The sequence below is a fragment of the Cibotium barometz genome, chromosome 20 (assembly GCF_041138505.1).
Source record: "Cibotium barometz isolate CiBa-2024 chromosome 20, ASM4113850v1, whole genome shotgun sequence".
Classification (NCBI taxonomy): domain Eukaryota; kingdom Viridiplantae; phylum Streptophyta; class Polypodiopsida; order Cyatheales; family Cibotiaceae; genus Cibotium; species Cibotium barometz.
The window spans coordinates 2,648,588-2,676,178 of record NC_141065.1 but is presented as its reverse complement, the minus strand read 5'-3'; the positions used below and the strand labels follow the sequence as shown (position 1 = coordinate 2,676,178).

Here is a 27,591-nt window from a genome sequence, read left to right as displayed (position 1 = left end):
AGCACAGGACCAGCACGTCATGCAGCATGGAGATCTTCATGAAGACGTATAGAAAAAATTTGGAAGTAGAAATAGCACTTTGAAATTGAAAGTATTTGGAATAAAGTTGTAAACATTTTCAACTTAGGAAGTAAACATTTAGAAGAAAGTTTTAAAGCTTTTTGACTTGAAAATAAAAAATAATTGCACCATTCCATTATATTGAAGATTTACAGTGAGAATATTTACAACAAAAAGAGATAATTTCTCTTGAGTCTCTTCTCTTCTTGCTCCCCCTCTCGAGAAGGCCAAAAACCATGGCCATATCCAAAGATACGGATGGAAACACACTTCTCTATAAGCATGACTTTATGTATATTATAAGGTATAAATGCATACCCTGTATACCTGGATAGGGCTTTTAGTGTAAGGAGTGGAATCTCTGCATCCCTCGAGTACTTGCTATGATATATAATAAATATATTTTTGTTCGATAGAAGAGACGTAGTGTGAAAGAGCGGCATCTTGTATAACTCTTGCATGACCAGCACCACCTCATCCAAGAAATCCATGGCGTCGTCAAGCTCTATCTACATTGACAAAGAACCAGGAGGGAACAAACTAAAGTAAGAAATAATTCAAACAGACTCAAGAAATAAGAATTAAACCAGACAAACTAAAGAAATAATTAATTCACGTAATAGAAGCAATTATTTACCTTCTGGTTCTCATCCTCCTCCAACTTCGCTGCATCCCAAAGGTTGATGGAGACCTCTTCATTTTCTTGGTCAAGTTTGGGAACAGGTTCCTTACCAAACTCAAAAATGCCCATATCCTGCTGAAGGGCTTGAAATTCTTCCTCTGAAGGAAGAGAAGCTTCATTCTCCTTGGATTTTTTAAAGCACAAGGACATTGTTTCTGGGACCTCTAAGAAGTTTTATGTCACTTCTATGTCTAATGTGAGAAATTCCTCCTTATGCTCATTCTCTACATTGAGAACACCGGATGCAACTTCACAACCGTCTACTATTATAGCAAGACAGTAGTCCTCCCTAGAATTGTAGAGTTTTTGAATGTGGGAGAGGAGGAGGTAATACTTCCCATTAATTAGGAAGGAGCCCAGGCATGACAAAATTGGACATCAATCACTTCCCATGGATGGATGACGTTCCTTCATCAATGACGGTGGGGGCCTTAAACTCTGCCACATCAAAATTTGTGCTAAGAAGTTCCTCCTCCTTCTCGGACACAAGGTCCAGGACCTCTTCTTCTGCAGACTGAGCACTTGAAATAGAGGACTATTTTGATTTATCAGTCCTTCCTTTGAGCTTCTCTTTTGTGTAATCCTCCTTATCAGCATGAAGAAAGAGATAAGCAACAAACCCAAAATGATATTCTAGGAACCAGAATTTCCTACCATGCACTGGGCACATGTCAACACAAATCTTGATACGTTGATCATCCGAGTAAGTGTCCCACCTCTTCGACATGCTTGAGGTGACATGCTAAAAAACTCGCACCATCTTTATATAGGTCAAATAATAGGGCTGATGTCACATGATTGAGGATCGAACGCCACGTGTCGAAGGGCTTATGTCATCGTCGATTCACTAATTGCCACGTGTAGGGCGCTGACGCAGTCAACGGATGATTGCGTTTTGCTCTATAAAAAGGAGGAGTATTTTCTTTTCCACGCTTTTCTTCCACGGTTTTTTTCACGATTTTTTCCAATTGTGTTTCTCCACACTTTGCTCGTGCAGCTCGCTCAATCGATCCATCCCAGCCATTGTTTCAAGCGCTTGTAAGTTTATCTCTCTATTCGCCTTTTCTTTCTCTGATTTCATTCACGATGTGATATGGCTATACTCCATGTGAAATTGAATCGACATATCGCTCCATCCGTGGACGACTGGGGGAATTGATGAGAGATTTCGTTCATGGTGCGATATATCTTTTCTCCATGTTTTCAAATTGAGATATCACTCCGTGGACAGGTCTAAAAATTTTATTAATACTTGTGCTTGTTTCGTTCACCGTGCGATGTATCTATTCTCCATATTTTCGAATTGGAGTATCGCTCCGTGAACGGGTCTGAAACTTTTATTTATACTTAAGTTCTTGTTTCGTTCACCATGCGATATACTTATTCTCCATATTTTTGAATTGGAATATCGCTTCGTGTGGACGAGTCTGAAAATTTTATTTATACTTAAGTTCTTGTTTTGTTCACCGTGCGATATACCTATTCTCCATATTTTCAAATTGGAATATCGCTCCGTGTGGACGGGTCTGGAAATTTTATTTAAATGTTCTTGTTTTGTTTCACAATGCGAAAAGAACGTTGGTCTAGATTTGGATTCCCCTTATCGAGCGGTGGATGGTGGTCGTGTGACTTGGCTAATTACTCTGCCTTCTCTTCTCTAGTGCTATAATGGCATGCACAAAAAAAAGACCGTCAGGAGAGTTTTAGTGCCAAAGCCAGATCCAGCGCCCGATCTAGTTCCAAATATTCCAGAGAAAACAGACCGTCAAGACGTCTTAAGTGAACCTATGCTTCCTGATGTCAAACCCAACACTAGCAGGAATATTTCAAAGGCCAGGGTCAATTTGGAGAGGCAAAGAAAAATGTTCGCAGAGATAAGGAAGGCGCAGGCGGTTGTCAATCTCCTCATCCCCAAATCTCCTTTCTTGAGGATTGTCAGATCCATAAGCGACAGAATAAAGTGGAAAGGTTACTTTAAATGGTAGAGTAGCACCGTCACATATCTTCAAGAGTCATGCGAAGACTTCCTTATAGACTTATTAAATGATAGTAACATTTGTGCTGCCCATGCCAGGAGGGTAACACTAATGGACAAGGACATGACATTAGTAAGCAGTGTTAGGTATAGGTATGATAAATTCATGCGACCTCTACCATTCAGGGATAGGAAGGCAGCAGAAATTCTCTCCATTCCCCCTACTTTGAAGTGGAACAGAGCTTCTGACAAGGTGGTTATTGAAGAGGTGACAACAGCAGGTCCACAAGGGCTTAAGAGGCTTGTAAAGGGGGCGGATCTGAAAGGAAAGGAGACATTAGAAGAGAATGTCAATAGGGATGATTTTACAGAAAACCTTCTAAAGTTGGAGAGGGAGAGAATAACGCCAGACTTAAGGCGGTGCCTCGTCAGATTATATGCAATGTCTCATACAACGCGCCGAGCAGGAGGATTACCTCCATATCGCTCCAACGGATGTTTATATGCTCATTGAAAAGAATAGAGAGATCAATGACAGTATTGTGCTTACTTGTTTAAGGTGTGTAATCTTCACCTTTTTTTGAATGTTTTCTTATTTTGATTTCCTTTTCCCTTTCCTAATGTTTTTAATTCAATCTCCACTGAAGATTGGTAAAGATCCCATTGTTCTCCTCTTTGCAATAGTAAAAAGAAGATCAAAAAAATCCTAAGAGCACGATATAGAGTCTATCTTCCTTAGTTGAGGGCACCAAACTAATGACTAAGTTTTTCTAGAGATGGCCTCTACACCCCTAGTAAATAGTAACCATCAGCTAACTAAGCTACAACCATCCGCTAACTAGGCTACTACTAATAGTTCAAGCCCCAAACCCAACACCTTCCTAGGCATCAATCTCCTAGTCACCCAAGCCTCTCAAACCACAAGCAAGGACATCTTCAACTCATGGTGATAGCTCTCCCAAAGTGCCAGTAGTGACCCCAGTAGGTGAAGGTGGCTTGGATCAAAGCAAACTGAAAATCCTTTTTAGAAAAGGTAATTTAGTCCTATCCAAGGTATCTCCTCTCTCTTCACCACTTACAAAGCCCATATAATATCACATGAAAAGAAATGGTCAAATCAAAATTTGATTCAAACACTTGTAGAGAGAAATTTAAAAATTTAGGAAACATTATATTCATATATGATCTAATTTACAAGCTTGAGACTATAGACTCATGAAAAAGACTCAAAAGGAAGCTTTTTTCTTAAGAAAACTCTCTAGCTCAAATCAGCAATGTGAATTCTGATTCTAAAACTGAAAATTTGTGAATTGTTATAGAGTCACATATGTCATCTATTCTCAGCACACCACACGCTTAGTATCTTCCTCTAGGGCTAGGGAAGAATTGGGAGAGATTGCATATCTACCACTTCATGGATCAACTTCAGATCAAATATCAAAATTTTAAAAAAAACAAGAAGAAAGAAAAGACCTCTTCCACCAAAGGAGGTACAAGTGCATGTCACTGTGTCCACAATCAGAATATGGTTTTCTCTCACAATGAATTACTTTTCTCGACCTACAAGAGCATGCTTTCTTACTTTTTAGAATTTTCTATCCACACAAGGGTGCTATTTATACGCATGTTAGGTGTGATCCCCATATTGTCAAAATGATATGAACTTGTGTTCCCCCTCTTCTAGAACTTGTCTTCAAAAGAATCTCAAAAGGCCAAGAAAGGGGCACCTCCTAATATTTCTCCTTCTTGTTAAATCTACTTCATGATTCTAGCAACCTGTCTACATGGCACCTAGCTTGGGATGTGATGTTCTTCCTTGGATAGCTCACATCCTATGTGTATAATATATGCCAATTCAACCTAACATTTCAAGTTCACTTCAGAGTTGAAAAAAAGTACCTAATTTTTTGAAATGCATGGCTAATTATATTTTCCTTCATCTGAATTGAACAAAATCTTGTTTGTACCTTAGGTTGATAATGCTAATGAAGATCTACACCTTGAATTTAGTTAAAACCTCTACATGTGAGTTGAAATCTGAAATTGTCTCACATGATCATGTCTTGAAAACCTGGCTCGCCATGTTGTTAATGACCAAAATGCAATCCAAACCTTGTAAAACTTTGTAGGGGTGTTTCCATTAATGTCTACTATCCATTTGATAGATCAAATTCATGTTTGGATGCAAACCTAAAAATTGTCATGTTTCTAAAATCTGAATTATGGTGGATAGTCCTCTGACATTAGCAAACCTAATTCATTTTTGGTTCTGACCTTGCAAGATGTTAGTACTAATGTTTCAAATGCTAGTTGAACTCCTTAAACTCCATTTGAAGCCCTTAGATCAGATCAAATTTGTTGTTCTTTACTATATGGCCTGAATTGAAAACTAATCAGATGTATGCCCAAATGAAGATCAAATGGAATGACCTTTGGTACAAGTGTTCTTAAACCTTTGGCGAAAGAGCCTCATAAGATCAAATTTGTATTTGATTCAAGATCTTATTTTAAACGCGTGATTTCTGAATTGTACTTGAACTATACTTGTATTGCACCTATTTTGATTTCTTGAAATGTTCTTGACCTCCTTTTTGCTCTGCTCTTGGCATACCTATGGTGGAAACTTGAAGACAAAGTTGATATGTACAACCTACCTTGCAATACATACTAGTCCAATGGGAAAAAATCCTTGGATTTATTCAGTAAACTCCATATCCATCCATGTCTTTGGCACCTATTTACCAAGTGGCGAGCTTGCCACTTGGGATGGGAAAGGTGGGGTTTTTTTGTCATTTTATCTTTTTTTTTTTCAAACTTAGAGAGAGAGAGAGAGAGAGAGAGAGAGAGAGAGAGAGAGAGAGAGAGAGAGAGAGAGAGAGAGAGAGAGAGAGAGAAGATTTTTTTAAGAAAATAAAAAAAGGAAAATTTTGAAAAAAGAACGCCTACCTCCCCCATCCCAACAAGTGGTGGGATGGAGGAAATGGGGTTTTTCTCATTTTTTAGAAAAGATTTAACAGAGAGAGAGAGAGAGAGAGAGAGAGAAGAGAAGATATTTTTAAAAATACAAGTACTGTCTAATTTGGGAGACAACTTGTTAATGCCTTCAATTGTAGTAGTCATGGGGTTTGTACTTGGGCCATAAGAGGTAAAGATAATGCCTTCAATTGTGGTAGTAGTCATGATGACGAGATCATGTTAATAAGGGTTTGTACTTGCAGGAGTTTGTTCGTAGGGATGTTGTATCTTTCACAACAGTCGCAAAGTCAAAGAGGGAAAAGTTGTGCAGACTTCCATCACTTAAATCATGCATAGCATGCCCTTATCTGTAAGGACATATTTGGAAAATGTTTGGAAAAAAATGTTCCTCTGTCTATAGCTTAGGTTGATAAATGATGATGAAGATCCACACCTTGAATTTAGTTAAAACCTCTACATGTAAGTTGAAATCTAAAACTTTCTCACCTGATCATGTCCTAAAAACCCTATTTGCACTGTTATTAATGACCAAAATGGAATCCAAACCTTATGAAACTTTGTAGGAGTGTTTCCATTGATGTCTACTTTCCATTTGATAAAACACATTCATGTTTGGATGCAAACCTAAAAAATGTCATGTTTCTGAAATCTGAATTATGATGGATAGTCCTCTCAGATTGGCAAACCTAATTCATTTTTGGTTCTGACCTTGCAAGATGTTAGTACTAATGTTTCAAATGCTAGCTAAACTCCTTAAACTCCATTTGAAGCCCTCAGATCAAATCAGATTTGTTGTTCTTTACTATATGGCTTGAATTAAAAACTAATCATATCAACACGTAGAAATGGACCTGGATGCACACAATAATATTTTCAATACACTACTCCCAGCTCAAAAAGGAAGACCTTGTAAGGATATTATCTCAGGCCCGTGGCCAAAATTGCAATAAAATTGGAGAATACACTGATGCAAGAAAATTTGATCCCTCTGAATGTTGTACATACTGTGCATATGCCCTTTCTTTTCAAGTAAACAGGTACCAAAGACATGGATGGATTCGGAGTTTACTGAATAAATCCAAGGATTTTCCCCCATTGAACTAGTATGTATTGCAAGGCAGGTTGTACTATGAAGTTCTTCGTCAAGTTTCCACCATAGGTATGCCAAGATCAAAGCAAAAAGGAGGTCAAGAACAATTCAAGAAATCAAATTAGGTGCAATCCAGGTATAGTTCAGGTACAATTCAAAAATCATGGGTTTTAGACTAAGATCTTGAATCGAATTCAAATCTGATCTCATAGGGCTCTTCTCCAAAGGTTTAAGAACACTTGTACCAAAGGTCATTCCATTTGGTCTTCATTTCAGCATACATCTGAACCTGCTTGAAGATGTTTTGAAATCGTTTTGAATTTTTTTCAAGTAAAGCTTGGTAAGTTATTCCACAATTTTATACATGATAGTTTACATTATTCCAAAATAAGGTTGTAAAATGTTTAAGTGAAAAATGTTTAAGGCAAAGGGAGGTATAGGTTTTCCTACTCCTCAAGGAAAAAGCTCTTCCATACCAAAGAAGATGTCCTCAAATCCCCCAGCTACAAGCAAGAGAACAAATATTGTCATTCAAAGCGAAAGTAATGAAGATTACGAGGTAGATATTGAACAGATAAGGGCACGCCACAAACAAATAATAGATAAAGGTTTCTCTTTCAAAGCCTTCTTCAAAAGTCCACATGTGGATAGATGAAGGCAAAAGATTTCTCAAACTAAAAAAGTTAATGATCATTGGACAAGCACAAAAGCTGAGCTGGCAAACACGTGTGCAACATTTTGCTCGCATTTTTTAGCCTCCTTCACAACTGAACTAGAAGATCCATTAAAAGACATGGGTCACTAGAAATCTCCTGGATAAGAAGGCCTGACATTGGAATTCTCCCATACATTCTGGGAGGATCTGAAGCACCCAATTGTGTGTATGATTAATGGTAAGAGGTGAAATGCAGCACCATCGAAAAAAGGATTGGTTACATTGGCTCCTAAAAAGAAATTGTGTGAAACGTTGGATGAATGTTGCCCATGTACTTTAATTCCTGTGATCTATAAGCTAGCCTTCAAAAGGATAGCCAACTACCTGAAAGGTGTTTTATATAATGGATTTCATCCTCAACAATATGGTTTTGTCCCAAGAAGACAAATAATGGATAATATTGCTAATGCCTATATTGCTGTGGAATATGCTAAATATACAAAACAAGATGTGAGGATTATGCTAGTGGATATGGCAAAGGCATTTAATACAGTGCAATGGCATTACATATTTGCTCTGGGATTCGGGACAAAAAAGCAGTGTGTAATCTATTGGTTGAATAGGGATAAAACTGCCAATGTATTTTGGGTAAGGATCTCTCCATACATTGGACATTGGAAAGATCAGTAAGACAAGGCCGTCCTCTGAGTGCATTATTATATGCAATTGCTACACAATCTTTGCTCTTGTACATTGAAAATTTGACTTAGACAAGACCACTTCATGGCCTGTGGAATTCAGATGGAACTCACTTTATGGCATAGGCCTATGCAAATGACTTTTTTTATGCTAAAAAATGATCCAACTCATCTCACACGCATCATGAGTGTTTTAGAGTTGTTTGGTAATGCTACGGGACTTTATATGAATTTTGAGAAGTCAAAGTTGATTCCGCTACATTGTATGGATTGGAACCAACTTCTGTGGCCTTATGACAAATAAATCAGCCTAATCAAATCGTCAGGCATCTTGCATACCCACTAGGATGGGATATGACAGTTGAAAAGGCAACACAATGGGTATTATTGAGACTTAAAGAGAAACTTGCTTATTGGAAGTTCTCTATGTGGCCCTTGCATGTGAGATTACGCATTGTACGATTAGTGATCATTGTCTATGTTCAATTCCATTTGTCATTGCTTGTTTGGAGAAAGAAAGATTTGTATGCTTTCATGTCTGAAGCTGGGATTGAAGTTAGCTGATGTTGAAGGATTATAGAGGATCCTGGAGGACTCATTTTGGACTGACTGTTGCCACGTAATTGTGTTTGTTCGCCGAAGATGCATGGTACCATGTTTTGGCTTGAAAAGCTACCATGATTCCAATGTTTTTTTGCCAAGAGCAACCTGGGGCAATTATACTTGTAGCTATGTGTACAGGCATGAAAACTATGGCTTATGGAATTTTGGTGAATTCACATTGGGAAGCGGTGTTATGCCTTTTTGAGGGTTGCATTGTGGGTTGTTCATATGCTACAAGAATGGTGCAAGATTGGAAGAGTGCATTGAAAAACCTCAAATGGGTGGGACATGATTCTCCAATCGTTAACTCTATGCAACCGAAAAATCTACACTAGCCTTCTTTGTTTGCAAAACTGCTAGCTATGCAAGAGACACGTAAAGCATGTTTTTTAGCATCCTTGGATATATGCGCACTATGATACAGGGAATGTACTATCCTTTCCACATGCGTGCAGTAAACCTAGCTTGCGTCTGCATCATAGACCAATTTGGAGGAAGATTTGCAACCATATGAACCATTGCCTCCACTCGTTGAAAATGACAAGTTTCATGACTGGAAAGTTAAAGGGAAAAATGACAATGATCAAGGATTACATTTGGATAAGATAACTGCATCTAGCATGTATAATCATTTGCTTCCACCACCTTGGATTCATGCAGATGGTAACATTCTATGGAGTATGCAAAATAGTGAAAAAAACACCTCCGAGTATATATGGAAAAGTAAGCTTGCCTTTAAAGCAAAGGTTGTTTCTTTGGCACTGTTTGGTGGGTATCCTCCCTGTTTGCGGAGATGCTTGCTAAAAGAAGGATAGCTAGAGCCACCTGCTGTAGATGTGGAGCTTATTCTGAAATTGTACCACATTTATTATAACAATGTTTGGAGACAAGGGAGTTTCTTCAACGATTGGCTGATGATATCTCATGTCACTTCCCACGCAAGCAATATCGAAAGCATTTTTGGATATTTGAGATTGGTGTGCCCAACTCTCCTGATTTTTTATGTTTGCGCAAACGTCTCTAGAGGCATATGCTTATTTTACAATGAATTTGCGACAATCCCTCTATGACTACTTACAATCGGAGGACATTGATTTTAGTCAGTTTGAGGTGTTTTTCCATTGCTTCTGAAGTTCTCTAAAGATGGACTTATCTTGAGTCCATCTCCTATATTGTACATAATTCATTGTTAATAGAAGCATGGTTTCCACTTTTTTTTTAATGTGTGTGTGTGTGTGTGTGTGTGTGTGTGTGTGTGTGAGAGAGAGAGAGAGAGAGAGAGAGAGAGAGAGAGAATCTCACATGCACACAAATGTTCATGAACTTTGTGTGTGTGTGGCATGTACGATTATAACAAGGAACAAAACGCTCTTATACAAACTCCAAGACACAAAATAATTTTTAATTTTTTGTATGATAGAGTAAAAGTCATTTAAAATTTCTTAAAAACCTTTGAAAATCTGAGACCTTTGAGCTTAAATCACATAACTTCTCCAAGATTTCCAAAACTCTAAGATGCTTGAACCCAAAGTTACAGTAACGAAAGGTTTCATGTCATTGCTTTTGAGTTGTCGTCTCTTGAACTAAAAGTTATAGTAACACAAGGTCTCCTATCATGGATAAACCTGCTCTTGAGTTGTCTTTTGGTTTAAGAGGAGTAGCAAAATTTTGGCTAGCATTCATGTATCTATTAGAAAGAAAATGTGCACCTTGATCTATGATAAGGATATATTTGTTGGAGGCCTTAATTTCAGCTCCTTGTGGACTAAAACATGCTAGAAAAGAACATCCTTACTCCTATTTTTGTTAAATCTTGCAAGGAAAGCCATCTAGATATTGATAAACTCATTGTGAGAGGTTCTTTCTTTTTCTTCTCTTCGCTTCAAATTTCCTGATTGGAGGAGGAGACCATTTCTCTCTTTAGGCCCCAGAAAGGCCTCTTCAAATCCCCTCACAATGATGTAGGGAACGCCGCCTTAACAGACGTTATACAAATGATCAGAACACTATGTTATTTTTCTCACTAAGTATCAAACCCATCACAGTTAGAATGGACATGTTTCCTTGCCTGTGCATTTGAGGACTTGGGTAAAGGGTAAAATGTGAACACCAGTAATATGATACATGGGCAAGCCTTGCAAGGGTATCAAGGATTTGCTGCCTTCTTAGAGAGCCATGAGTGGGCCAGATCAGAGATGGTTTGCTTCACTACAATTTCACTCTTTTCTCCAAGACTAAAAATTGCAGTATCCTCAAAGACTTGAATGAGGCAAAGCATTATATTCCCTTATGGATGGGTTGCATCAAGGCCCATGCTCCCAGGTCCCCCATGTATGACCAGAAAAATGGTTAACAGAAACTCACATTGCTCCATAGAAGTGCAAAATTGCCAAGGGTCATCCTTGACTGCTTTATTTAGGACTGTTGCATGTAATGGGGCACATAGCGTTCACGAGCTGGTTTTGCCATCTGCACATCCCTTGCAGCAGCAGCAGTCCTTGATTTCGCATATGGAGCTTCCCGTGCTGCAGCCCATACAAACACGACGTCTATGTATAAAATTTTCAACTAACACTCAGATTGCCTTGGTGGTGGTAGCCAAATCACTTACCCGTAGAAAGCCTCTGTGCCCGTGCAATATTTTGCCGACGTTTGTAGACTATAAATGCACACAAACCACATAAAAGCACCACAATAATAGTCGATATCACGATGGCTGCCACTGATCCCTTCGACATTGTTTTATGACAAGATTCCAAGCCCGGTATGCCACACAACCCAAGATTTCCTGAGAAGCTGATTACAAAACAATATGAGGGACTCTCTCTCTCTCTTTTTCGTGAAATAGTGTTTTATATTATATGTAAAAATGTACATCAGCCACATGGCTCACACAGAACCTATGGCCCCAAAAAAAAAACCCACAAAAGATCCTCTAAAGGATCATGACCATGCAAACCTGTACACTAATAAGAAAGCCTCCTAGCCAAATAAGCATCCCAGATAAAAGCATCAAAGATGAGCCAACCGAGCCGCTGTAGACCATAACGAAATAACATCTGCATTAGCTGAGCTGAGAGAAGAGAAGAAAACTGCTTTGGAGAAGAGAAGAAAACTGCCAAAGCAGCAAACCGCGGATACGTAGAATGTGCCCATGTATTCCAGACAAGGAATCAAAGATGAACCCATTCCGTGTAGTCCAAATATGCCAAAGTCCCGTCCATCTAAGGAAGTGGAATATCACAAGGTGACTTCCAAAGTAATGACTTGAGGATAAATCCCAAATATCCACTGATGAGCCGAAACAGTAGACCTCTCTATTGCCTCTCAAACGCGAGAAACAAAAGACCAAATCTGACGGGCCACTGGACAACTCATGAACAGATGCATAACTGTTTCAGTGCATGTCGTGCAGAAGAAGCAAGAGGCCAATGTAGTTTTACGACGGCTGAGCTGATCCCGTGTAGGTAAACCTCCCACCAACATCCTCCAAATGAAAACCTTACCTTGGTAAGGGAGTTTAGACTGCCAATCACGCATAAGAGTTTTCTGCCACCATGATTTAGACTTGTGCAATCCCCACACCTTATTGGCCTTGGCTGAAACCCAATCTTTCTCTGATACGAGCTTATGATAGACCTGGTTAGCTGAAAGTGATATCAAGTCACGAGATTAACATAGTGCCCAATCAAGCCAAGGCTGATCTGCAGATGGCCAACGCAATGGAGTAAAAGGCTCAACTGCATGCATGATGTCAACCCATAGTGGCTGAAATGTCCGAGGAACCTTAAAGTGCTGCCGAATACGACGAAACGAATATGGCATGTCACGACCAAGTATCACAGCGTCTCGGATTCTAACCAAGCCTAACCTGACCATGCGGTTGAGTCGTATGCGTGAAGCATCTCTGTCTGGCCAAAAAATGACAAGCAACTCCACAAATGTTTCGAACTGCAAAGAGTTCAAAAGTAGTCTTTCATGACCAGGATCCCACCGAGTCAATAGTAGAACTTCATGCCAAGAAAGGAGAATATGCGATAAAGGGTGAGATGAGCGAATACAGACAGGATGAGCCGCATTCACAATGTCCCACCATGAAGCCTGCACACGTGTCCGTCCATGTGACAATCCCTCCAACTCAATCAAGTCACGAGCCATGAATACCCAAGGCTGCTCCTGCAAACACATATCCTGAAAAAGCGCCCACCTACGCGCCACCATATGCAAGTGGACATCCAGTAAAGCAGCCCCACCCATTCTTTTGGGCGTCGTAATGTGATTCCAAGCTATCCATGTTTGACCCATAATATTTCCTTGCCTCTTCCACAGCATAAACCGAATGGGAGCAACCAAACGGAGAAGAAGGCAAAAAATAGGAAATCATGCTAAGCATAATAACCTGAGCTACCTTAACCCTCACGTGCATAGGCCACCCTTGAGCTTTTCGATACACAAATTTATCGGAGATCCGAGCAGAAATCCAAGCAAGAAGCGCTTGGGGGTCCACATCCACACCCACCGGATACCCAAGATGACGAACAATGTCTCCTGTATGCACCACACGGCCTTGCCACCCTAATGCCTCAAGATCAAATTCCGTGCATACAATGAGGGCTCTCTCTCTCTCTCTCTCTCCCCCCTCTTTTACTTTTTTCATGTTGCCTTCACATCCAATTTACTCATGAATCACATGTCACAGCTTTTTAGCCTCATAGACCCCTCCAGTCTTTCATAGAATTTAATAACATCTTTCTACTTTGGAATTCACCTATCATAAGCATTGAGGATTTTTATGGGACAACTCCGTGTTTCATCGTATACAGGTTGCATGTAGAGACATGCCAAGAGGTAGATCTCACAAGGGAGCTCTATATACAGGTTGCATGTAGAGACATACCAAGAGGTAGATCTCAAAGGGAGAGAGCTCCGGATATAAATGGTATCAAGTACACCCAACGTGGAGACAGAAGAGCATGCTTCACTCCTTTGTTCAGCACACACTGAGATTCAAAGCCACTATCATTGTTTTGTTCAAGGAGGGGTTTTGTCCTTTATAGATAACATCAAGTATGAGGACCAGAGAAGTATAGCCCTCTTTGTGCATGGGGTTCTTAGGCATAGGGAGTAAACCTTCAAAAGCATAGCTGCACATATGACGACAGCAACCAGAGTTTGCAGCATAGTCACATGAAAACCTGTTTTGTCCCTACGAAACACAAAGCGGACGAAACACATGAAATGTCTCAAAATAAAACGGAACTCTCCCAACCGAAATGCCATATCTCCAATATTTTGTATATATATTAAATCTCCTCTTCACTTTCTTCTCCTCTCTATCTCAGTTTTCTTAAAAAACATGTAAAGACGAAACAATGGAACAAAAGAAACGTTTCTTGTGACTATTTTTGAGTCCCAAATTTGACTTCTTGGTCAATTTCACCTATTTTCACACCCAATTGTTAAAATTTCTTACTTTCGGTAGTTTTCCAATTTCTCACTTTCCCCCAATTTATAAATCCCAATTTCATACTCTCAAACTCAATGGTTGAAACACCATTTTTCCCCCATTCGACTTCTTGGTCAATTTCACCTAATTTCACACCCAATAGTTGAAATTTCTTACAAGTGTTCACTGGCTCTTCAATTTCTCATTTTCTTCCAACTTATAAATTCCCAATTTGATTCTTCAATCTCAATTGCACCTAATTTAACACCCAATTGCCAATTTCGTACTTTCAATCTCAATTGCATGTAATTTCACGTCCAATTGTTGAAATTTCCTATGTTTTCCATAATTTATCACTTTTCTCCAATTTGATTTGAGAAGTGTCAATTTGAACCCTTTCCGTTTTGTCCATAGTGAAACGAAACGAAACAACGAAACAAGCGAAACGTTTCTTGTGACTATGCTTCACAGCCCACCCTCTCCACATAGATGCATCATTTCAGTTGGTTACGTACGTACCACCGATGGATGCGAGTTTGGAACAAATTGTAGGTGGACAAGAACTCCGATAGTCTATCCCTTCCCTCATCCATGCATCTTGCATCACACAAGGACCTACAATGTTTAGCTGACATATCTATTTGTGCATCTTTCCACTATCTACACAACGCTTTGTGCTCCTCATGATACGGAGCTCATATACATTTCCTTGTGTGCTTAATCATACTATTCTCCCAATGAAAAGCACAAGACCATTCCTTTCAAGCATTGGCTTCCCTTTACTGTAGACCTTCCTGACTGCAAGCCGATTAGCACTAGCCTCATCCGCCATGAAACCACGGAACTCTGGCACTCCATGACCATTTTGCGTAAAAACAGAATTAAGCATCATCCAAAACTCCATCTGTGCATATCTATCTTCAAGTTTAAACTCATAGGTCACTATGGTCAAAAGCTCTCTAATGAAAGGGTCATACACATGAGCACCCATAGTCGACCAACCAGGCACTCTATGCACGTGATCAAAGTGGACCCACATTCTCTCCAACTCTCCTTTTGGCCTCATCTTGTTCACCAAATCTAAACCACGGCCAGGTTCCAAAATACATATCTTAAACACATGAGGTTGATGCAGAACCTCCAACTGCCCAGGGAAAAGTATACTATGAACAAAAGGGTATTTCAATTTATTCTTTAGATCTAAAATGGCCTCTAGACCTTTTGCACTGTATTGTGGAGATCTCTTTGCCTCCTCTACACATCTATGGATTCTTCTTCTATCAAACAAGGGCATGAACAACTTCAGAAGATCCAACATCTCCAAGTCTCCAAAGTCAGAGTCACAGTTCTCTGATTCTTTAAGTAGCCTATCCATCACCATCCCCTAGGCCACCACACATAACCTATTTTGGTGTAGCTCTAGTATGAGACGTTATCTTATCCTCCACCATTCTTGACCTCCCTAGATGTTCCCTCTCCAACAGGGTGATCATGGCTCCCCAAATGGATGGCACATCTAGTAGTGGAGCCATGTAACATGCAACGGAATTATGCATAGATGTAGAATCCTGTCACACGTCTCACACCGCCTTTTGTATCCTGAGTTTTGTGAGTCTTTAGCAATCCACTTTATCACTTCAAACTTTAAGAGATGAGAGAGAAATGAAATGAAATGAAATGATATATTAACGTCTTCAGAAGGCCAAAATGACCTATGAGACCAAAAAGGTTACAACAATTGGTGGATCTGATACAATGTCTGTGTAAGAAAAGCTAAAAACAACTAAATAACTAGCTGAGAGAGAGAGATTTGTACACCTTATTGGGTCCCAAATTACCCACTAAAGGGCCCCCTCCTATTGCTAGGAGTATTTGCTTTATTACTTTGAAGAGAATGACTGACTTTGGGGGTGTAGATAAGCCAAACGCAAGACCTTCGGAAGACCAAGAGTCCACTTACTGTACACTGTTGTAGAAGCACCAATGATGACCAATCTCGATGCCAATGCACTCTTCCAAGGGGCTGTAGGATAGCTGCAAGACTGAGGCTAAGAGATGGCTAAATTGGGACTTTTTCTATGGCTATGAATATGCAAAAGGATGACTGAATATGCTGTGTTTTCCTTCACCCGGGAGGTTGGAGAAAATGATGAATGAATGCTGAATTCTGTTGGGGGGCTGAGAAGGACTGATGGACTGAAGCGCTTCTTCCCACTGCTGATGATGATGCGTTTTTTTGGGTGGCTGAATGTTGTCTGCTTGATCGATGATGAATGAATGATGAGATGCAATCGCTTTGCTATTTATATGGATGTATGGTGCTGGTCTGCTGGCTGCAGAGCTAGTCGGCTGAGATAAATATGCTACACGACTTGTTATAATATGATATATGCTGAATAATGGTGATAATGCTGAATATAATATGCTAATAATGCTGGCCGACTGGATATTAAATTCTGCCAACTGGATGATAATAATGGATAAATGGTCTAAGGCTTATGCAATGGTTCACATGCACATGAGATGAACGCTGTGCGAACGTTGACCATGAACTAATGCAAACCCTAAGGCTTCTACTGACTTACATGCATGAATGATTCTCTTGAAGTGGGTTAAGGGACTTGATTGATTGACTGACACTCTAAGTATGAGGAAAGACCTACGTAGCTCGTGCCTGACATATCCTGAACTAGGACTTACAATGGGGCCACGGCATAGGACAAAATCATATCCTAAAGGGTCCTACTATTGTACAATGATGCACTGATGATGAGCCATCTTGTCACCATGCACTACAGTGCAGAGTGCATGTAACATTCTCTCTTGCTTAGCTTGGCGGCAGGTTCATGGCTTCCAAGTAGTCTGCCAATAACTGGGGGTGCTCTTGAAAGAACTCCATCTAGCCAAATGGCTGCATGGGTACCTCGATCTCAGACTTCGTGTAGAACTAACGTAGTCTTTGACTGGAACCATGCTTCCAACAATGAAGAAGGATCTCCTCAAGCTCAATGACTTCTGCTTCATCAACCATGTCTGACTGCTATTCATCTAAAACATCAAAAACTTTTGGTCCAACATATGTTTTTAGCCAAGAAACATGAAAAACATCATGCATCGTCCAACTGTTAGGCAACTTTAACTTGGAATGCACGCGAGGCCTTTCATATGGAAGCAAACTCTCCAAATTTATGACCAACCTTCCAAAAGCGAAAAGGAATTCGTTCGCGGATGGGTGGAAGACCCCCGGGACCAACACTCATGGAGACATCAGTGAGTTTCTTAATTATAGTAAAAGGTCTAAAACTACGGAAAGAAAGCTTGGGACAACGTTTGCCCACTTGTTTCAATCTCCATTTCATTATACGCAAATAGACCCAATCCCCTTCCTTGAAGTGGACATCTCGTCTACTTGTCTGCTATAAGCTTCATGGGCTTTAGTCAAGCGGTCTTTTAACTAACTCAATAATTTCGGCGAATGATTCCATCGTTTTGTTAGCCACTAGTGATTGAGATACCGTTCTCATCAAAATAGAAGAGAAATGGTGACCAAAGACTGCCTCATACGGAATTCGTCCGACACTAGATGAATAAGTATTGTTTGTGATGGCTTGGACCAATGGAAGATACTATTCCCATTTGGACTACTGGTCATGACAATATGACTTGAGAACATCAAAGACCACCTAGTTATAAATTTATGTCTGGCCGTTTGTCTGTGGCTGGAATGCACTAGACAACTGCAACTTGGTCCCAAAGTTCCAAAAATGCGAGGTGAACTTGGAATCCCTGCCTGATGTGATGGTGTTGGGCAAACCACAAATGGGGTAGCAATGTTTGACAAAAAGGCGGTCTACGTCCTCAGCTGTGGCCGTATGCTTGCATGGGATGAGCATGCAGAACTCACTAAAGAGATCCACAATGGTAAAACACTTGAGTGTTGCGAGATCCGATGGATGCTGGTAGAGGCCCTACAAAGTCCATAGAAATGTCGATGAAAGGTCCGTCGGGAATAGACAAAGGTTGAAGTAAACCAACCTTTTTTGTATGTGGAACCTTGACTTTTTAACAAATCTTACAGGCTTGAATATGTGAATAAACATCACGCCTCATTTTTGTCCAATAAAAGAACCATTCCAATTTCTCGAGGGTTCTAATGGTACCTCTATGGCCTCCAACTAAGGAGTCATGTGTATCATGGAGAAGAGCTGCTCGCTTTTCCTAAATGACATAGAGGCAGTTCTCGTAGAACAACCAACCGTTCTGTATTGAATAATGGCCATACTCAAAATTGAGGACCAAACTATATTGATTACCAAACTCTGCGGAATCAACATATTGATCTTTCATGCTATCCAAGTCTTTCCAGAGATTTCGAGAATGGTAGACTCCTACATGGTCTGGATGCTGGTCTTTCGAGACTAAAAGCATCTAGAGCTAGGTTAAGCTTACTAAGGATATACTCAATCATTCCTCCAAATTGTTGGAAGATCTGACTCCATCTAGCTTTCCGATCACTCCATTGGGCACATGGCATCGTCTCAAGCCACTTAAGTGCTAGGTGGTCTGTTTTGACTATGAAAACCTATCCATAAAGAAAAGGCTTCCAATGTTGTGATCACGCCCAAAAGCTCTGTGTCATAAACCGAATAATTCCTTTCGGCGACATCCAACTTTCAATTGTAATAGCCACAAGTCTATTGTCCTGTTGAAGAACAATGCCTATGGCTACATTGCTAGCATCGATAATGACCTCGAAAGATTCATTCCAAGATGCTAACTTCAAAACAAGCGCTTCTGAGGCTGCTTTTTGGAGTGCACGGAATGCGTCGAGCGCCTTGCCTGTAACTGTGTCTTTTTGACAACGGGTTTTCACCCCCTTGAGCAAGTCCATGAGAGGTGCTGCTGCGAGGTTGGAAAACTGGTGAACGTGTACTGTAGACCTGGCAAAGACCTACGAATAAATGGATCTCTTCGGCGGTCTTAGGAATGTCCCAATCAAAGATTTCTTGAACCTTTGAGAGATCAAATCGAATCCCGGAGGAACCGATGATATAGCCCAAGTATTGAACCTCTGTAATGCCAAAGATAGACTTTTTGGCATTGATACAGAGCCCAATATCTCGCAAAAGTTGCCAAGACTTTCTCCACACCTTTCTGATACTCCTCCGTAGTGGCTGAGAATATAAGTATGTCATCAAGAAATATGAAAACACACTTACCAATGAGGACTGAGAAAATCGTGGATATCATTTTATTGAAGGTTGTTGGTGCGTTGGTAAGCCCAAACGGCATAAATATGAGCTCATAGTGACCATGCTCTGTCCGGAAAGCTAATTTTGGAATGGCAGCTTCAAAAATGCAGACCAAATAGTAGTCACTTTTGAGATCGATTTTAGTGGAAAAAAAAATTGCACTGTCTTAACGCTCCAAAATGTACTCAATCCTGGGCATAAGAAATTTATTCCTGATGGTGAGTTTGTTTAATGCCCTGTAATCTACACAAAGGCGTGCAGACTTGTCCTTCTTTTGGACAAATAGGATGGGTGCATTAAATGGTGAGGAAGATGGCCAAACGATCCGGCTCAAAGAAGCTCAGATAACTGCTTTTCTAGCTCACCCTCTAAAGTCTTGGAAAGACGATAGGAAAACCTGCTAGGAGGTTATGCCCCAAGGACCAAATCGACATGATAATCCTCAGGATGAGAGGTGGGAGACTGGGTGGGAGATCGTCCCTAAGCATAATGTCCTAGTGTCGAGACAGGAGATCTGCCAACTGCAGAACTGAAGATGAAGATGAGACAACGGCTATCGATGAGGTAGAAGCTCTCTGAGCACGAACATAAAGCAATGCTCCTTCTGCTCCCTTGCGGATAGCTCGTCGGGCCTGGAGATAAGAAATCAAAGGGATACCGAGAATGCTCCTATCCCCACAAATCATGACGGGCTCAGGAAAACCTTTAAAGATAGTAAAAGTGTCATGTCCCCAATCAAGAATGGATTCATACTAGCGACACCACTGGATTCTTAAAATCATGTCACACCCCAAAAGAGGCGAGACAATGAAATCTCGCTAGAATGAGGCCTTTTGAACTTGAAACGGAAACTGTTATGCCTTTTGAGATATGTGAGTACGGAAACCAAGCGTAAACCCATCCACATCCAAATGATAGAGCACTAATGTACAACTCATTTTGGTAAGAGATGGCATTCTCAAAACTGTCCATGTCAAATAGGACTACAAATTAGCGGTCCTTGGCAGAGCCGTAAGCTCAGATCAAGCTTTTCTGTGCACCATCACGTTCACCCTCCTACTTAGCATCAAATACCACTGATGGCATAGGATGCATAGAAGGTAAGAGTTGAACTCCGTTCGTGGTAGTACGCGGTGCTGGAGGAGCGGAAGATGCTGTGGCAACTGTGGAAGAAGGCTGCTTGGAGGCTTGCTCCACTTGCCATTTCTGACAATCCTTCTTACCATGCCCAATGGTATGACAAAGAAACATCGGTTTTCTGACTGGTACTTTCTTTGCTCCTCTGGAGAAAGATAGCCTCCAGTGATGCCTGCTTTAGTCTTTTCCTCGAGGATTTTCTTAGGTTTGGATTCCTTATCCTTCTTACCCCCTGAACTAGAGCTAGCATTGTTGTCCTTCTTAGTGTCTCTAGACCTTCCCTGACTGCGAAGCAGATTGCTGCCTACTGGGATTTGGTACTAGACTGCGGTTGTTTTGGCTTGCCTCCCTTCATCTTCATTTCTTTATTTTGAGCGAGAGTCAGAGCCCGGTCATATATGCTAGGTTCAAAGTTGTGAACTATGAACCGAATGTTAGGACCCAATCCATGATGAATTGATCCATCTTGGCTCGTTCAGATAACCCTAGCTGCTATGCTAAAGTAATAACCTTACTGGAAAACTGAAGCACGGGCGACCCGTTCTGTTCGAGTCCATACTACGTAGAACTCATCTGCCATGTTGGTTATATACTCCGGAGGGAGAAATCTGGTCTTTAGGTCATGGACAAAGGTGTCCCAGTGAAAAGCAATGACACCTATAGTCGGGTCTATATGTAAACTAGACCAATGCTACCACCAAGTGACTGCCTCACTTGTAAGGTGGGGAGCCACTACGTGGACTTTGTCTTGCGGATCTTTTAGCTTTGCCAAAGGACAATACGCATTAAACTAATGAATAAATTGATTGACAGCTAAATGATCACACTTACCGTCATACTTACTAAAGTTTAGCTGAGTCCGGATGACGGTCGTTGATGTTATGGGAGTCTGGCTGGTGGCAGCTATGAGCGGAGAGAATGAAGAGAGAGTGTGTTGAAATTGCAGATGCATGGCCTCCCTTTCTCGCTTGTGTTCGAGTATCATTCACTCTTGATCGAGCTCTCATTGGTGCTCTCGAGCTGCAAGGTCAGCTTGACACCAGTCATCTTTAAGCCTACATTGAGCTTCCTCATAGTCCAATCTATCTGCTTTTTATTGTAACTTTCTTGATCCTGCTTCAGCTTTTTCTTCCCAACGTCTGGCCCCATCTTCTCGTCTTTGTTGTTCCATCTGAAAGACGAGAGAGATAAAGTCAGGGGTAGCTGGTGGAGTGGGTTTTGCTCCGGTATCCTCCAAGAGTTGGAGACACTCCATGAGAATTTGGTTCTGAGCTCGGAGTACAGCTATGGTATCTGTTGTTGGTGGAAGAGCATGGTCTCCTCCGAGGGAGACGCCTTCCTGCTGATGTGTACTCTCCTCTGTAGACATTATTCTGGAGTTGGTGGTCATGCCGGAGCGAAGTATGACAAAGGATGCTCTCGCGCTAGGATGCGGTGTGTGTGAACAAGCTGAATCTGATATCAATGTAACATGCAGCAGAATTATGCGTAGATATAGAATCCTCTCACACAAAGTCTCACACCGCCTTCTGTATCCTAAGTTAGAGATAGAGATTTGTACACCTTATTGGGTCGCAAAATTACCCACTCAAGGGCCCCACCTATTGCTAGGAGTATTTGCTTTATTACTTTGAAGAGAATGACTGACTTTGGGACTGTAGATAACACAAACGCAAGACCTTCAGAAGACCAAGAGTCGGCTGATTCTACACTGTTGTAGAAGCACCAACGATGACCAATCTCGATGCCAACGCACTCTTCCAAGGGGCTGTAGCATAGTCACAGGGGACGGAAGGGACGTCTGCTTGGAACGCGGGGACACCGAATCGGGACGGAACAGTGACGGGGACGGACGGGGACGGACGGACGTCCCCCACGACACGTCACTCACAGGGGACGAGGACGGGGCACCGCAGGAACGGGGACGCCGGTGGGGGACGGCAGAGAGCCGTTGCGTTTTTTTCTGGCTGTTTTTTTGCCGTTGCGCTCGCCGTTTTTGGCCGTTCCGCTTGCCATTTCTAGTCGTTTATGGCTGTTGGCTTGGCCTTGGGCCTTGGGCCTTGGGCCTTGGCCCTTGAGCCTTTGAGGCTTGGCCCTCTCTCTCTCTCTTGCCCTTGAGGCTTTCCTCTCTCTCTCTTCCCTATCTATATAAGAACAAGCCTCTACAAGGCTTTTGACTCCCTTGCAGTCAGGACAGCCGGCGAGACATCCTCTCGAGGAGCAAGCAAATCTTCATAAAACCTGATGCAATACTGAAAAACCTCAGAAGGTTGAGTAACAAGGTTGCCTTGGGCATCCATCAGCCTAACAATATTCTCACGCATATGTTTTTGATGCAACTTATCATAGAAGTGATGACATTGACAGTTAGCATCCCGCAAAGCATCAAGACATGCAAGTAGTTTAAAGCGAATATATTGTGCTTCCTGCACCCCAGATAGCTCCTTTTTCAACCATTCTATGGCATCCACAACTTCAGCATCCATAGAGTCAGTAAACATGAACGCCTGCAAGCCCTTTAAAAGCGACTCAAGAAGAGCCACATGCTGTTTTTGTATAGAGGCATTAGCAAGACCATAATGCCGCGCTAATTTCCGAGTGTTGGTAAGGAACACTGGCCAAGCATAATAATCAGCCATGGACACTCTTGTGGAGAAATTTCGTATCAACTGACGCATATAAACATCAAAAACTTCATGCTCCAAAAAAGTGTGATTTAAGCGCAAAGGCAAGCGTCCCAACAAGCCTTTATATGCATCCACAGGATGATAGACCATTTCAAACACAAGGCCAATGATCCGAGAAAACTTGCTCATAGTAAGAACCTCTGGCAAAAAGAGATCTTGATGTAAAATATACATCCTATCCAATCTACCATAAGTGCCCCGAAACTGTTGTGAGGCATAAGTGTAACCCCTTTCATCTGGATGCAACCAAGACCACATGTCTTGTTTTAGCGACCTTGCTGCAAAAGCTTCCCACGCCATTCTCTCCGGGCCATCCATTACAGAATGAGGCGACCTGGCTTGCTCCCTGGAGAGACACATATTAAAGTCTCCCATCACAGAGATTGAAAGAGCACACAAGTCATTCCACAGCAAACGGCGTGCACGAGCATTATTTGGAGCATACACCCCTAACAACCATAAAGGCGTATCATCCCAAACAATCTGTATCACTAGAAATCTTCCATGAACATCTTGAATCACAAGAGAAGGCTGAAACTACGAACGAACAACAAACATAACACCTGACTGCGAAGCAGGATGTCCGCTGTAGAAAACATGAAACCCCTTATATACATAGGCTTTGCCAGCCAACTTATGCTGCTTATGTTCAACTGCACATAAAACATCCCAACCATGACAAAAAGTTGTACGCCAAAGTCTGAACTGCTTTTGGCGCGAAGAAATACCCTTTACATTCCATTGTACAATTTTCATAAGCCTTCCCAGAAAAGGAATCAACAAGGCCGTGTACTAGGCCCACGACAATCTGCCAAATCACGAATCTTTTTAAGCATTGCATTTTTAGACATGGTATTTGTGATCTCAGACTGCCCTTGGAGTTCTCGAACACGTGCCGAAGGGTAATGGCTATCCCATGGCGAGATGACCTCACCCTTCGAACCAAACACAAGAGGCAATTGTTGTTGTGCTTCTTTTGTTAGGCGACTTCTAATAGGATAGCGTTCTACTCTATCCACCCCAAGAGCCCCTGTACCCTGAGAAAGTTGGCCTCCCGGCCTCTCAATCCTGGTCTGTTGCTGGGCACCTGAACCCAAAGGGCGACGAGCATATGTATGTAAGGGCCCCTGATGAGTACGCAAAGGCCCCCGCCAAACAGCATTTGAGAAATCCCCCCACGGGGCAACAAATCGTGTCTTTTTACCACGTACTTCCACCCATGGCTGCTCAACCTCATTCTGAACATCCACATGTACATCCATGTGCTGGGCATCATGTAAAGGAGCATCATGCTCATCTTCCACGGGCAACTGCCCATCAACGATATCCTTGGTAGCAACAACTTGTTCTTTCTTAGGACATTCGGAGACAAAGTGGCCCATCTCACCGCATTTGAAACAGTGGCCAACAAATGTATCCCACCTCAATTCATACATTAAAGGTTGCAGCCCAGCCATATTGACACGCAAATGTGTCGGCCTAGGTCTCCCAGTATCCCACAACATGCATAGACGATTTCGGTTTCTAGATGTCATTCGAGGCACCACCAAGACATCACCGATACCTCGCATGAGACCTGGTAAAAAACGCCAAAACATTGGTGGGAATTGTTTCACTTCAACCCAAACTGGGCAAGCCTGGCGCAACATATCTTGGTACTCTGCCATAGGCTTCCACGGAACCACATGAACCAACTGCCCATCCAAAAAGAGTGGCACCTGCTCCAAGACTGCCCTACGGGCTTCCGAAGTGCGAAAAAGTATTTCATAAAAGCCTCTCGGACCATCATAAATCTCCTCAAGTGCCTCACGCGACACCAAGCGGCCCAACCATGCTCTAAGACAAGGCAACAACGGAATACGCCCAGTAAAGAAGAAGATAGCAGCACGATCATGAAAATCTCCTAGCTGTTGTAGCAACAAAGGAGTCTCCATGCATACATCAGCCACACCACCATTATCTACTGCAGCTATTTGCACGCTATTTGCCTTCACATATTCTTGCAGAAGCTCACCAGTGATCTGCAGCAAACGTGCAAACTCCGAAGAAGGTACCTGAGAACTTTCCTCTATATTCTCTCCAACATTCACCGGAGTGTAGCTTGCATCAACATCAAGCCTTTGACGTTTTTGTTGCTCCAAGGCATCTGAAGCATAACCCACATCCTTCTCGATCATCTCCTCAATAAGATCCATGTTAAGGCTATTGGCAGCCGTGCCACCAACAGCAGCAGCCGGGTCATCCAAATCCATGTACAAAAGCAAAGAAAACCCGTTCTCTCAAACCCTAATTCAGCACCTGAAAACCCTAATTCAGCACCTGCAAACACTAATTCAGCAACTTCAAACCCTAAATCAGTAGCTGCAAACCCTAAATCAGCACCTCGCTGGTGCCATTAATAGCGAACCACTTGACACCTGCTCGGGAAGCGGAGTCGAGGAGGTGTGGCAGGGCGTTCGCGATGCGAGGATCCTGCAGATGGCAATTCTCTCTCACACACACACACACACACTCAGAAAGGGATGTACAAAGAAGAGAAACAAAAGGAAGAAGAAGACGGGAAATGCTACAGATCACCGGGGTCGCAGGACAGAGGATGCAGGTGCACAACAGGTCGCACATCTAACGGACAAGTTGCAGCTCGACAGGTCGTAGGTCGCAAGTCATAGGCGTGCAGGTCACACAGGTGCACACAGGCGCATAGGCGAAGGTCGCACAGGTAGCAACTCGCAGAGGCACACTAGAAACTCCTCTTTCTCTCTCTCTCTCTCTCTCTCTCTCTCTCTCTCTCTCTCTCTCTCTCTCCTTTCTTTCTCTCTCTCTCTCTCTCTCTCTCTCTCTCTCTCAACTTTCAAGCCTCCTCACCATGGAGGATATTGAGGAGATCCGCCAGCGTCCGATGCGGCACATATTATGAGATGGAGGCACCTCCATAGTGTACCCCTCCGTCCCACATGATATTGTATCCCCTCACTATATTCCACTCACCTCCATAGTGTACCCCCCCCCTCACTATATTCACACCCTATAAGGGTTTCTGTTTACCTTCCATTTCCAGTTTCATTTTCTAGGTGCCTGTAGTATCATCTTTATTTTTCATTTTCTGGGTTTTTTTTTTTATCCAGACATTGTATCAGATCCACCATGATGTAACTTTTGGTCTCATAGGTCATTATGGCCTTTTGAAGACGTTAATATAACATTTCATTTCATTTCTCTCTCTCTCTCTCTCTCTATCTCTCTCTCTCTCTCTCTCTCTCATTCCTCAAGGCTCAAGAGTCAAGCCATCTTCAACCATGGCATCCTCCTCACGTGCCGGGGCTTCTCGTAGAAGGACAACGGGATGGACATGGTGGGACTGAGGATGAGACTGAGGATGAGCTTGATGCTTCTTTGGCACAAGCTACCCATGACCATGAGGCGAGCACTTCACGTGGATGATCATTCATGGATCATGATTCATGGGCCTTACTACTTAGCTCTAGCCTCTAGCCTCTAGTCTTCAGCACTTTTTTGTCATTGACTCATTTGAGTCCGTCCATGTATTCTGCCTCCTTAAGGCTTAGTCCTGACTCCTGACTCTTGAGTCATGACTCATTTTGTATCTACTTAATTATTAATATGACTCAAAAGCTTACCATTTTAGTGTAAATTTGTGCTCATTTTGATGTACTTCCAAAGAAGAATAAGTGTAGAGTAGAAAATTTTTAAAAAAAAAGTATTTTTTGAGTGCCATTCCCTCCCCCGTCCCCGTTCCCTACTTATGGCCGTCCCCCGTCCCGTCCCCGTCCCCGTCCCCCGTCCCTTGTGACTATGGGCTGTAGAAAGGCTACAAGGCTGAGGCTAAGAGATGGCTAAATTGGGACTGTTTCTATGGCTATGAATATGCAAAAGAATTACTAAATATGTTGTGTTTTCGTTCACCCGGGAGGATGGAGAAAACGATGAATGAATGCTGAATTCTATTGTGAGGCTGAGGACTGATGGACTGAAGCGCTTCTTCCCACTGCTCATGATGATGCGTTTTTCTACGTGGCTGAATGTTGTATGCTTGATCAATGATGAATGACTGATGAGATGCAATCGCTTTGCTATTTATATGGATGTATGGTGCTGGTCCGCTGGCTGCAGAGCTAGTCGGCTGAGATAAATATGCTACACGACTTGTTATAATATGATATATGCTGAATAATGGTGATAATGCTGAATATAATATGCTAATAATGCTTCTCGATTGGATATTAAATTATGCCGGCTGGATGATATTAATGGATAAATGGTCTACGGCTTATGCAATGGTTCACATGCACATGAGATGAATGCTTGCAAA

The 27,591-nt window shown here is 41.9% G+C and overlaps 1 protein-coding gene across 1 annotated transcript in view; it reads right to left on the bottom strand.

The window, feature by feature from the left end:
* Positions 1–10,753: 10,753 nt before the first annotated feature.
* RLP4 (receptor like protein 4) overlaps positions 10,754–27,591 on the bottom strand; it is an 80,558-nt gene continuing 63,720 nt past the window's right edge. The window contains exons 8-9 of the mRNA XM_086814339.1: positions 11,351–11,535; positions 10,754–11,264 (exon numbers count right to left, since the gene is read on the bottom strand). Of these exons, the coding sequence (XP_086670465.1) occupies positions 11,155–11,264; positions 11,351–11,535 (295 nt within the window). The 3' untranslated portion in view covers positions 10,754–11,154. The remainder of the gene's footprint in view (positions 11,265–11,350; positions 11,536–27,591) is intronic.